The sequence below is a fragment of the Scatophagus argus genome, chromosome 21, assembly GCF_020382885.2.
Source record: "Scatophagus argus isolate fScaArg1 chromosome 21, fScaArg1.pri, whole genome shotgun sequence".
NCBI lineage: Eukaryota > Metazoa > Chordata > Actinopteri > Scatophagidae > Scatophagus > Scatophagus argus.
This window is the reverse complement of record NC_058513.1, coordinates 14,553,882-14,567,102: the sequence shown is the minus strand read 5'-3', so window position 1 is coordinate 14,567,102 and position 13,221 is coordinate 14,553,882. Positions and strand designations below refer to the sequence as shown.

Below are 13,221 nucleotides of genomic sequence, written 5' to 3'. Positions count from 1 at the left end.
AAACTGACCACGAAAAGAGGAGAAAAATGTCTACATTAGGCAGCTTAATTCAGCTGCTGAGTGTGCGTCAGGCCTGGCAAGCTGCGCCACCTGCTGGCCCGCGGAACGTGTCGCCGGGATGATGACGCCTACAGGACGTGACGTCACGGAACGCTGTGTTCAGGTACTCCTCGTAGATTGAGGTTTCGATGGTTAATTTAGGTCCTACGGTGTTGGAAGAGGTACTCTTTTTAAGTAAAACTACAAATGAAAGGCTAAAGTTTGGCTGATAAAAGTCCTGCACTCAAAAGAAGTTCAAAAATATAGCAGTAAAATGTATTTAAAGTATCTAAGGTAAAAGTATTCATAGGGCAGCTGACCGACTCCTGTAGGTGTGAAGTTATTTAAATGTTTTATAATTACGTATATATTACTGTGACTGAAGCATTTCAAAACTAATCCAATCTGAACTATTATTAATCTATAATTAATCATATTTTTTACACACGACTTTTGTGTGTAAAATGTTGATCTTAAAAGTACCCAGCGACTATAGCTCTCAGATGAATGCAGAGTAATAAGTACATTTGTCTGTGAAATGTAGGCAAGTAGAAGCACGCAGCACCATGAATACTCAAGAAAAGTACAAGTACCTCAAAATCATAGGCTATTCGATTAGGGTACTGTACTTGAATGTACTTACTTTGAATGAGTTTACTTTGACCGCTGGGTGGCGCCATTTTGTCTTCACATCGTGGTGTTTACAGAGTTGATTGAAACTGAAGTCCTCTAGAAAAATATGGCAGCCAGTGCAGGTCAGCAGATGAATGAAAGGAGGATCATTGGAGGAAGTATACTGGTGTATGTGCAAATAGTTTTTTGAACAAATAAAATACAAAATCTAAAACAAGTTGTTGCTGCGCGAACATCTTGCGATCTATTGTGAAAACAAACAAACAAACAAAAAACTACAGTGTAGAAATACTAAAATTGTAAATGACATGCATTAAACATGTTGCTTATGTAGGTGTACAAAAGTACTAGCATCAAAATGTAGTTAAACACTAAAAGTATTTATTATGCAGCCATTTCAGAATAATCCAAAATATAATATTGATAATTAGCTGCTGATGGATTCATATTTACATCACTAAAAGGCTGAAGCTGGTAAAGTTGGATCTTTATCTTATATCTCTTATAGTATTCTTATTCTTCTTATTTGCATAATTTCAAAAACATTTGCCTCTAAACTGTAATGAGGTAAAAGAAAACAGAAAAATTCAGGTACAGTTACAAGAACTCATTAAACATCTTGCTTTTGAGTCATTGCTAGAGTAAGTCTCCTATATGTCATACTGAACTGTTTAAAAAAAAACAAAATTTGAATTGACTAGATGCTTCTAAATGATGTTATAAGTTAAGAAACACAATTTATTAAAACTTCCTGCTCTGTTAAAGCACTTTAATTAAGACATTTACTAATTTACAACTGTTTCAAACTCATTCTCTTTCAACATGTGAATCAGCTTGTAACACACTGCAAGGATGTGTTCATGTCTGTAATCACACAGTAAGATCACAACTCTATTATACTGTGTTATTCATGATTCACTGACTGGTTTAAATGTATGGTTGCAAATGACACAATTATTGACAAATGCATTGATAAACATTTAAAAATGTCATATTATCTGCCTACAACTCTACATATAGACATATATACAATGTATATATTGTTTTTACACATGTAAATTTTTTTAAATTTTGAAGACATGTAAATACCTGTACTTTTAGATTTTAGATTTATACTTATCTTGTTTTGTTTATCCTATTTTTATACCTTTCACTTTTCTTTCTTGGTCAGGAATACTGCAAGTGCAATGTTTGTACGAAAAAGAATTTCCCTTCGGGGATAAATAAAGGAATTCTGATTCTGATTCTGATTATAGAAAATAAATGAATGAACTGAACGACGGCGATGGTCATGGCTACCATAAGGCCCCCCCCTGCACACACACACACACACACATGCTCCTCAGGAATACTACAGCAATGGTGTCATTAAAGAAGAGTGAGCACAGTCACAGTAATATATTAAATAATTTTATTAATATAAAATACCAAAACATGTATTTAGATTGAAAATAAAGTACATCACACATACGCACAGTGAACTCTGTGAACTTTAAATAAAACAGGCGTGAAGGTAAAGAAACTAAAAGAAGTTCACAAACAGCCAGACAGGGAGGTAGGCTTCAGTGCATAATGATTGTCTACAGAAGTGGACATCCAGGGGTATAAAGAAACTAGTGTAAAAAAAAAATTACACAATTAGAGAAAATGACAGGTTTCGGTCTGTAAAGGAGCTCCTCCCGCAGGGGGAGGGGGTCCCTGGTCCAACAGTGGTCCACGGGCGGAGTTAATGTCTGCTTGATGGGGTTGACGGTGTCTGCTGGATCATCAAATGTGCAACATCTGGTGATGAATTTTAAAAATGAAAATGGTGGGTGTGATCTGCAGCCACTGATAAGTGAAAAACTGCAGAATAAACATAAATCTGCGAAATTCTCAGGAAACAAAAGAATAAAAAATCTTCATGTAACCTGAGTTTACATCATCTGCTGGGTGGGCTGGCATGATAAGTAGGATGTGCACAGCCTGACCAGCCCTTTTTCTGGTAATCCACGCTGCAGCATCACAGGCCCCCGGAGGTTCGTTTTTATAGATTAAAAGTCTCAGACATCCAAGTCAGAGTCGCTGTCCGTTACCGAGAGAAGCGTTTCTCCATCTGCAGGCTCTCCACTTTCGTCTGGACTGCATTCACCTCCGCTGAGCGAACGTGTGCCGCCTGGACGCATCCCGTGGTGCTGCAGGCTGAAAACAAAGAGCAAAAGAAGAGTCTTTATAGATGGAGAAGTCCAAGTCCAAACCTTAGTGTGGACATAACATACAACAAGACTAAAAAACATAACTAAGCACTGTGAAAGTCATGCTCTTTCACTTTCAACTCCATCCAGGCCTGCCTTTGAAGGGAAAAGCTTATGGCCATGCAAGTGAACGCCGAGCCTGCATCCTGGAGCTCTGACTACCTCACTGGACAGTGTGTCAGAGTGGATGGCTGTGCCTCTGAGGTTGTTTCAAGTTCCTGCCACCTCCGAAAACATTTCTGACAACTCATCTATTGTTGGATGCAATAACAAAGGCAACAAGGAGACGTACCCTAGAGAGCACCTGAAGCTCAATGTCACCAAGACCAAAGAGCTGGTGGTAGGCTACCTGAGGACCAGAAGGCTCCTGATGTCCTTTGTTCATTCAAGGAGAAGAAGTGCAGAGAGTGGACTCATACAGACACCTTGGGGGTCTAAATCAATACAAAACTGGACTGAAAACACAGCAGTGATGACCTCTATCGTTCCTGTCTTCAGCAAGTGATAAAGACAGACTTCCTGAGGAGACTCAGGACTTTATAATGATCTGTTTTTTAACTCAGAAATCTGGTAAGAAAGGCCAGCTCTGTGTTCCAGCAGGAACTGGACAATCTGGAGTCAGTGGCGGAAAGGAGGGTGAAGGACGAGATCAAAGCCATCGAGGATAATCCCTGTCACCCCTCCATTCGTTCAGCCACGTCCCAACCAGCACTTCAGACACTCATTTCTGTCCACAGAGTGTCATCACACTGACCAGCCAGCTCTCTGCTCTCCGTTGTCTTTGTTGGACTTGATTTTCAAGTACTGCATGCAGTACTTAAAATATCGATTGTATCTTTTTAGACTTTGCTTGAGTTTATATCTAATTGCCATTGCATATTCTCTTTTATTCTATTTCATTAATACATATTAGAATATTTACTCTGTTTTAGTTTTCCTGTTTTCTGTACATATTCTGTCCATGTGCTGCTCTAACACCTGGATTCCAATCAATAAACGATCATCTGATTTTAATATACAAGTTAAAACTGAAAAACAAAACTATCAATATTGTTCTGTTCTTGTAAAAACAAAAATATCAACAGTAAAATCCCCAACTTCCCCTAAAATAAATGTTTAAATTAATTACATTTTAGACATTAAATCGTTGTAAAAGCCAAAGAACAAATAATCTGTGCATGTGTGGTGAGCAATTTGCACTCATTCATGCACCTTTTGCCTTTAACAGCAGGGTTTTTGACCCACACACTGACCCTGAAGCAAATAATAGAGAAGCAGAGAATGGAAGCAAGAACCACCAGGCCAGACTGAGAGGGAAAACAAAAACCTACAAGCTGAATAGCCGCGCGCTTTTACGCATGAATGGCCCTTTGATGCACAGCCTTGGCTGCATGTGGAGAAGAAATTGCTTCGATGAGTGAGTGAAATTAAGTGACGGATTAATAAGGAGACTAAATTTTGGACATATGGAGCTGCCTTGATTTTAACAGCGTTTTGATACTTTACCAAGGAAAAATAAAGTACCGGTACAAAGACTTCTAGGCATAACTGCATAAATCCATATGAGACTCTTATTTCAAGTCAAAGTCACTGACCTGTTCTTGGCTGCTGCCGCCCGGTCTCTCTGTCTCCGGTTTTTAAACCAGTTCCCAACCTGGGTCGGTGTGAGTCCTGTTGCGTGCGCCAGTTCCCGTTTCTTCCCGGGGTTCGGATACGGGTCCTGCAGGTACCACTCTCTTAACATTCCCCGAGTGCGCTCTTTAAAGCAGTGCGTCTTCTGTTCTCCGTCCCAGATGGTCCTCGGTAACGGAAACTTCTTCCTCACGCGGTACTTGTCAACTGGTCCGAGCGGCCGCCCCCGGAGCTTCTCTGCCTCCCGGTAGTGAGCTTCAAGCCACATTGCTTGCAGTTTACCATGCGAGGCGCGCGTAAAGCGGTGCGTCTCCAGGATGTGATAAAGCTCGCGGAAACTCCCCGTGTGATAGGCCACCACGGCGCGGGCCCGCTGCACGGACTCGTGCTCAGAGATGGAGTCGCGGCCGTCTGCGGTCACCGGGAGAGACCAGAGGAAGCGGGCCAGCCGTTCGATGTCTCCGGTCTCCTCCAGAGTTTCGCAGACGCTGGCGATCTGCGCCGCAGAGAAACACAGCCCCGCGAGAGCCAGGGGAGGACAGGCAGAAGGTGGGTCCTCCGGGGACCGGGAGCGGGCCAAAACAGGTGGCCCATCCGCGAAGTGGGGCAGGAGGATACGGGAGACTGAGAAAAAGTCGAGCGGCGATCTGAACACCATCTGGGTGACCGAGTGAAGCCAGAGGTTGAAGTGCGACTCGGTAGCGGTCTGACAGAAATCTGCTGAAGTCTGACTCTTTAGCTCACCTGGGAGTCAGGGAGGGACTCAGCATCTGACTCCTGATTGGACGCATTGGAGCTGATGCAGGGTTGTCATGGCAACGCAGTCAATCAAAAAAAGAGGATTTATCTCACTCAGTTTGAGCGCAGGCAGAACGCAAGTCTCTTCTGCCTTTCTGTTGTGAACCATTTCATAACATGGGAAACAGATTGTTTTTGGGGTTTTTTGGTTTTTTTGTCCACAGATGCAGAATATGCACGGTAGAAGAAGAAAAGTAGAAAACAAAGAAGAAGTGAACTCATTCTGGCATTCTCGACTTCCAAATGTAAAGACTTTTATATGTTTGTGTGTATGTGTGTGTGAGTGTGTTTTTCGATGAAGGAGGGTGGCTCTTCTTTCATGTCCATCTCTGTTGTAGTAACATGAGTGGAACTGATAGAAAGTGGAAGAAATATTAGACAAAGCTGAGTAAAAAAGACACAAAAAACAACACAATCATAAAAAAAGGGTCCAAAAATTGAAACGATATCCACACGATTCTGTATCATCTGTCAATTAATAGTGTTTCGATTCAGCAGTAGCTTACATTTTGGTATTGTTTGATTTCAAACTTGTCCCATCTAATTCTTCTTCCATAAGGCCATACGGTCCTGTGAGCAGAGAAAACAAACTGTAATTCTGATGCATCATTTCTAAAAAAAACAAAAAAAAAAACATCTCATATCTCGAAACAAAAACTGAACTCACATCACCATCTGCTATCAACTAAATCTCATAACCTCTGCAGTCCTGCCAGTAAGCTGCTTGCATCATTAATAGCAGTAATGTGGACGGTGTGATTGGAAATCTCACCCGGACCTGAAAGCGTATGTTTCTCTAAGTGGTCTCCCGCCACTCTAATCACTTTCTAATCACTTTTCTATTCTCTAATATCCATAAGTTCAGAGATAAGCTGTGCTCTGGCTCCATTCTATTACCTTGGATTAGCACTGGGCCTATACTGCCTCCTGACATTAGTTTAATAGAGCAGCATATTCAATCAGCATTAACACATTTTGGTTGCCCTGGGCCATATGCTTTGGAGTGTGGCATCCATCGTGTGTGTGTGTTTGTGTGTATAATATGAATATAAAATAGACGTTTCTGGATTCAGCAAACAAAAGAGCTCCCACCAAAACACACACCTTTGCTGTGCACCATCTTGTTCTATTTTGTCACACACACACACACTTCCAAATGGGAGCTCCAGTGCAGATGTGTTGGGCGTGAAAAAGGGGGTCACCCAGCTTAAAAGGGTTAATGCCAATTACCCAAACAGACAGATGTCCCCTGCATGCTGGTGTGAGGAGCTGTGTACCAGTTTTTCACACCAGATGATGCATGGGGTTCATGGTTGTCATGGGAATCTCTCCTTCCTCTATTAAATCAAATTAAGTGAGATCTGTAATAATAATAATAATGATAAAATGATAGCAATAATAATTATGAAAGTGCATTCATACAGCACTTATCAACAAAACAGTCGTACAAAAAGAAAATACTGATTTCGTCAGTTGTAGGTTTGTCAGATCAGTCCACAGCTGAGACAACAAAAACAACAAAAGTTATGTCCCTTCTACTCTTTAGTCTTAAAACTAACTAACAGCCCACTGGTCCCTGCCTGAGGACCTCAGACTGAGGGCGGGTTCATAAAAAAGGGGGAACAATCTGGGCCCGGGTCATGAAGTGCTTTGAAAGTTAATGAGCAGGCTCATAAAACTGACTCTATAAAACTCTGGCAGCCAGCGTAAGGACATTAAAGGAGTATTCCACCAATTTAGTATAAACTATAACTTCGTCAGACCTTAATGAATTTACCAAAACTGATGACTGTCCATTGAGACTTTGGCAGTGTTACAGGAATACAATATTAAACTGGTGGATCAATGAATTGGAGGAAACTAAACTACAAGTATAAAGCTGAATAAAGGCAAACGAAAAGGTTTTCGCAGCTGTATTTTGCGGCCCAGAGACGTATTTCATCCATCCATCCATCCATCCATCCATTTTCTATACAGCTTATCCATCAGGGTCACGGGGAGACCTGTTTCAGTGTCAGTTAAGCTTCTGTTTCTCTTCTTCCTACACATACATTCATGTCGAGTATCTCATTCTACTCCACTTGAGATGCTCGAGTCTACAGAGGATCACAGCATGTTTCCTCTCTGCATGTGTTTTAACAGCAGAACAATGGACAAACACACAATCTCCGAGTCTCTGAGTGACAGTCACGGCCAGAGCTGCTCCAAGTTGAAAAGACATTCTTCCAATTGAAGCAGGAAGGACACACCAAACACACTCGAGGGAAACATGCTCAAAGTGTGTATGTGTGTGTTGTGGTGATGAGGGAGCGAGTGTGTCGTAATGGTGGCAATTAAGTTAATTCAGCTACATCTCCTTTCAGCGACAGGACAATTAGCAGGTAGGCGGAGGGAAAGCAGCCAAAAGCGGGGTGGATGACACTTCCAGGGTGGCTGGAGGAACACAGCGAAGGATGCAAAGTGAATCGCCTCTGCGCCTCCTTATCCCCCGTAAACAAAAGCCCGGCTCCTAATTAACCTCTCCACTGACCTCCACAACTTAATGCTGACCTCTTAAGCCCTGAAACTCTAACCCCCTCACCCTGTCTCATTGGAAGAGGCCACAGAGTACCCCCCCCAACTCCCTGCAAAGCCTCCTCCTCGTTAAGCCACTAATCACTTCCTGAGTCTTTGTTGTGCTTTTGTGCTCTTACAGGGCTCCAGGAGAGTTTGGTGCACAATGGTACCCAAAAAAACAGGAAGGGGGTTGGGGAGGTGAGGGGCAGAAGGGGGTAAATTGTGGCAGACTGAGAATGATGAAAATTAAGATGTGGAAAGAGCTGGAGGACAGACCTGTTGATACATGCTAACGTGATGCAAAACTTTCAGATCATCAGTTAATTGGATAGCTTGTTAATCTGTAAGTTGCCAGGAAAGCAGAATGGTTTAACATGTTGGAAAATATGCTTATTCACTTTCTTGCTAAGAGTTAAATGAGAAAACACTCTGATGCCCGTACGCTAAATATGTAGCTCAAGCTTTGTGACGGTTAGCCTAGATTGACATAAAGACTGAAAACAGTTAGCCTGTCTGGAGGTGACAAAATCTGCTCACCAGCAAGGATTAATTAATCACCCAATAAAAAAATAAATCACAAATTGTCCACCGTCACACTACTTGTCCAAAGGCGGGAAGTGTGCGTGTGTGTGGGTGTGTGGGTGTGTGTGTGTGGGCGTGTGTGTGTGGGGTCACCATTTGACCACATCTTGACCTCGGCCACAGAAAGCTGAGGATGTACTCAAGTAACTGTACCTGGGGAAACTAATCCTGGCTCCTGATTGGTTTGTAACTCAATATCTCAAACTTAATCCTGCTACTTTTACTGGTGAGGTGTTAGTCTGGCTGTGCGAGTGCTGAAACAGCTGTAGAAGAGAAGTATGTTTCACAAAGACTTAATTACATGAATACATGTCAACACCTAACCAGGGTTTTGTGAAACACACAAACATATACAGATGCTAACAAACAAGCGTCCGCACACGACAGATGTGACGATTTAAAATCACAACCGCCTTGCTGATATCTGCATAAACAAAATAATCAGATAATTTGACTGATAATTCCTCTCATGTGCTGGGCTGCTTTCTAGGCCAGATGTTAAAGTAGTAATTACATCATTATCCCATGTTTATTAGTGTCATATCACTAGCAACGTGTTTTTAATTAATAGCTTGTATGACACAAACACAGCAGCTGCCAGACAAACAAACCCCAGCTGCCGAAAATACAAACAGCTGGAGCCTGAACAAAAGTCTGGCAGACACGCGGTCAAATTTACAATACATCAACACCCTCCAGGCTCATATTCACACACTGGGTTAGGAGAACAAACTGCGTCAAAGACAAGGTATGTATTAAAGGACATGTTTTGTCAGTAATTTGTGAATTTTGCTGTGTAATTGTATACATGCATGTTGTGTGCGTACGTGATCTATCAGCTCTTATATAACATTCATCTCCTTTAATCCCATGATGGTGACCTGTTTAAATGCACAAAGGTACAACAGACATAGATATATATCATAAATAATATAAAGTGTCTATCTGATAGTAATATTGTCTTTGACGGAAGCTTGAAAGTTTAAAATGATTTAAAAACAGAAAGCACACGTATGGCTGCTTCTGAGAGAGGGATCAGGAGGAGCTGAGAGGGCTGTGAGGGTTTTGAGCATAGATTACTTTACATAGATTAATTCTTGGACAAAATATATGTATGTGTTTCTACTTTAGAGAAGGAACAATGAATGATTAGTGGGATGGTAGGGATAAGGCAGAGCCAGAATAAGGGAAAGCCTGATGAGACAGAAAAAAAGTGGGACAAGGATAGAGGGATAAAAAGCCAAGAGAGGATGAAATGAAATGAAGTTGGGGTCAGAATGAGTGAAAAGAGGAGGAAGGCAAACAGTGAAATGTCGGCTCCGATGAGGAGGAGGGAGGGATGGAAAAGCAGGGGGGCTATAGCTCCTGTCCTGTCTGGTGTGGTTGGGGGTAATCGCATCTAATCTGCTGCATGTTAACCTATCTGAGCAGCAAGAGCCAGATTATCCCTCTAACAAAGGCCACACGCTCATCTGCTAAATTACTCCACTCAAAATCATATGCCGAGACACAGAAACACACAGAGACATCATTTAGCCTCAGGTATACACTCACGCAGATTTGAGGAGGCCGTCAGTATGTTACATTTCACAGCGTATGGAGACTGCGCTCCTTTGAGCTCTCATTTGGAGACTAAAAATCACATTCGCGGTGGAGAGGTGTCTTGTTTGAAACAAGACGTCTGCCTGTGCAGAGTCACCGGAGCACCGTTTCTCTTGACCCGAGGTTACCATCACAAGCGGGTAAAATCTTTCACTATGAAAAGACAAGAGTGGGTGGAAGAAGAAGAAGAACTCGATTAAAAGCACAGGAGTGAGTTTAAAAAAAGAAAAGAAGAAGAGATGTGGGAAAAGAGAAAGAGCGACATTATTACCATTTTCCTCCCTGTGAAGCAATTCAGCGGTTGGTTTTTCTATTGGCCCACGTTCTTCAGTGTGTCGGGGTCGACTGGGTCAGCTGACCTTGAGATGGAGAGAGCACAACCACCATTGGAACTGAACGCCTTCACTGCCCTTTCAGGAGAGTAAGGCATGAACACAATGAGTACTATAGCTGCAATAAACATATTGTAGAAATGTTGTAACATGGGGCAGGTTCAATGCCACCATGTATGTTCCCTGTAAATAGAGTTTTTGAAGCAGCTGCAGCTTTTCAAACAGCTCCGTCTTAGAGGCGGTGAAGTGAGAAGCTCAGAAGCTGCAATCAATTCAAATAAGAGAAGAAAATGTCAATAAAAAAAAAAAGAGGCCACAGAAGCAAACATTGAGCTTGAGCGCTGAGTGAAAATAGAAAAATATGTGGTGTTTTCATGTGTTTAAAAGTGTGCAGCAAACTTATGAAACTGTAGCTGGCAACAGCAATGTTAACATGTTCAAAATAAAAGTGTGTACATTTTTATGCAAAGATTCCCCATGATGACAAAAGATGAAGTTGCGTCATTGGTATGAAATGGTATACACTTCCTGTCTCCTAAGTGAGTGTGGTCGCCCCTCTCCTCAATCCCCACTGTTATCGCTAACACATTACATTATTTTGTTGGTCATTTCTACCTGCTAGATTAACACACTCACATTTCAATGCATCAACAGAATTCATCCTCTGGACCTGACCAACATGTAAACTACATTTCAAATCATTCTGTACAATAGTTGTTGAGACATGTCACATTAAAACACAAACATGGACATCGCACAAACACCTGGTGGTGTTAAGTCATGGGGTCACGAAACTGAGAAGGCTTCCTCTGGGTACCATAAAGGTCTGTTAAAGAGCATGTACGGAATTACTTGAATTTCTCTCGGGATCAATAAAGTATCTATCTATCTATCTATCTATCTATCTATCTATGTAGATGCCAGTGGTGTAATGTGACTAAGTACATTTAAATACAGTTTTGGGGTAGTTTTAATTCCCAATTCATATATCATTTTACTCCTGTACATCCCAGAGGGAGATACTGTACATCCATTGTTCATTTAGCTGATAACGCTGATGTTCTTTCCTTTGAAGTTAAATACTTTTTTAAATACATTTTCCACCACTGTTAGACGCGGAAATATTTCACAGGCCGTCGCTGCCATCCCTACATCCCTGAGAAATGTGGCTGTTCAACAAAAACCAAAGAGGCTGCATATTTTGGATTAATCTTATTTTGTTTTGTGCCGTGTACTTCTACAAAAACAAATTAAAGTGACAGAGATTAAAGACGAGGGGTGCGCACATTTTAACAGGTCAGCGTCTATTGTTTTTTTTGTTTTTGTTTTTTTTTTTTAATATGTGGCTTAAAGTGGATTCAGTGGGTGAATCATTTGGAGGGTGCACTTTGTACCCCACCATCATCAAATTAAATTCTGCCCCCTTTACACCCCCCCAACACACACACACACACACACACACACACCCATCATGGACACCACTCCCATAGTATATTTAGACCTCTCGTTCACACTGCAACACACGTTCTGCAATCCCATAATCCCACTCCAGATTGAGAACACCTTTAAAATACAATGTCATTATGATTAGGGATTATGATCAAATTATGACAGAGTGACAGATTAGACAGGAGTTTGTGTGTGTGTGTGTGTTTGGTGGTGGTGGTGGGGGGGGGGGGGGTTGAATAGCTGAAAAAAAATAGGGGTTGTGCTTCGTCTGCCCCCATTAAAGTGGACCAGGCTGATATACAACTAACTACCTTATTCAGCAGTAAAGCCGTTTGCACTTCTTACCTTTTGCTTCGAGCCAACAGAAGCAGAAAATGGTCGATTTCCTGCTGTTTAAAAGGTTCATGATTTGTAGATACAAAGCACTGATCATAAATAAGTAAAATAAATACTCGACCACAGCCTGCATGCACCATTTATATTTAGTAGACATTAGGTTAAATTTTTGTGTACGTGACACATTTTCATGGCCTGACAATCAAGACTGAACCATCGTTTTAATTCATTTCATTCATTCTATTTGAACTGATCTGGTGATGTGAGCACCAATTAGTAATTAATATACTACATACTGGCAGACTGAATATGCTAGTGTTAGTAACATTACACATGCAAGCACATCATACTACATATGTACTTACCAGAATTTGTCTTGTCTAGTTTATCTTTAGAACAAACTTTTTACATGCTTATTTTTTCCTATTATTGCTATTATTTGAACATTTCTTTTTTATAAATTTGCATTTTTAAGATTTTATGATTTAAGATGAACTGTGGAGGTTTGGAGGACTTGTCTAAAGTATCTTGCCAAAAGACACTTCCATAATATGCCCCTTAAAAGAATTTTAACTCAGAGGAGAAACACCGAGAGAAAACGAGTGAGTGTGTGCATGATTCAAGTTAAAATGGAGTCAGCTTTGTGACACCAGAACACGAGTTAATCCCAAAGATGGCTGGTTAACCCACTCGTCTTGCTTCATGACACAGGCCTCTGCGTGGAGAATGTGGCCAAAATATCAGCAGACATCGACAGCCTACACAGGGCCATACAGACGTTACACAAACACAATCTTGCTTATTGCTTAACTCACTGGAACCAACTTCCCCAATCTATTAGATCTGCTGATTCTGAGGACTGTTTTCAGGAACTTTTAAAAACCTGCCTCTACAGATAAGCTTTTTTTAAAAAAATATATTACAGAACTTTATAAAACAGTGTCTGACTCCTTTCAATTGTACATTATTTTATTGTAATGTATTATTATTATTCAATGTGTTTTCATGTGAATTGCACTTCATGCTAA

General features: G+C 41.2%; 1 protein-coding gene across 1 annotated transcript; it reads right to left on the bottom strand.

Annotated features, from left to right (window-relative positions):
* Positions 1-2,089: 2,089 nt before the first annotated feature.
* Positions 2,090-5,466, bottom strand: six3b (SIX homeobox 3b). Its single transcript, XM_046377123.1, has 2 exons — positions 4,502-5,466; positions 2,090-2,853 (listed from the first exon to the last, which is right to left on the bottom strand). The coding sequence occupies exons 1-2, from the start codon at positions 5,194-5,196 to the stop codon at positions 2,715-2,717; spliced, it is 834 nt and encodes a 277-aa protein (XP_046233079.1). The 5' UTR covers positions 5,197-5,466; the 3' UTR covers positions 2,090-2,714.
* Between the last annotated feature and the right edge of the window lie 7,755 nt (positions 5,467-13,221).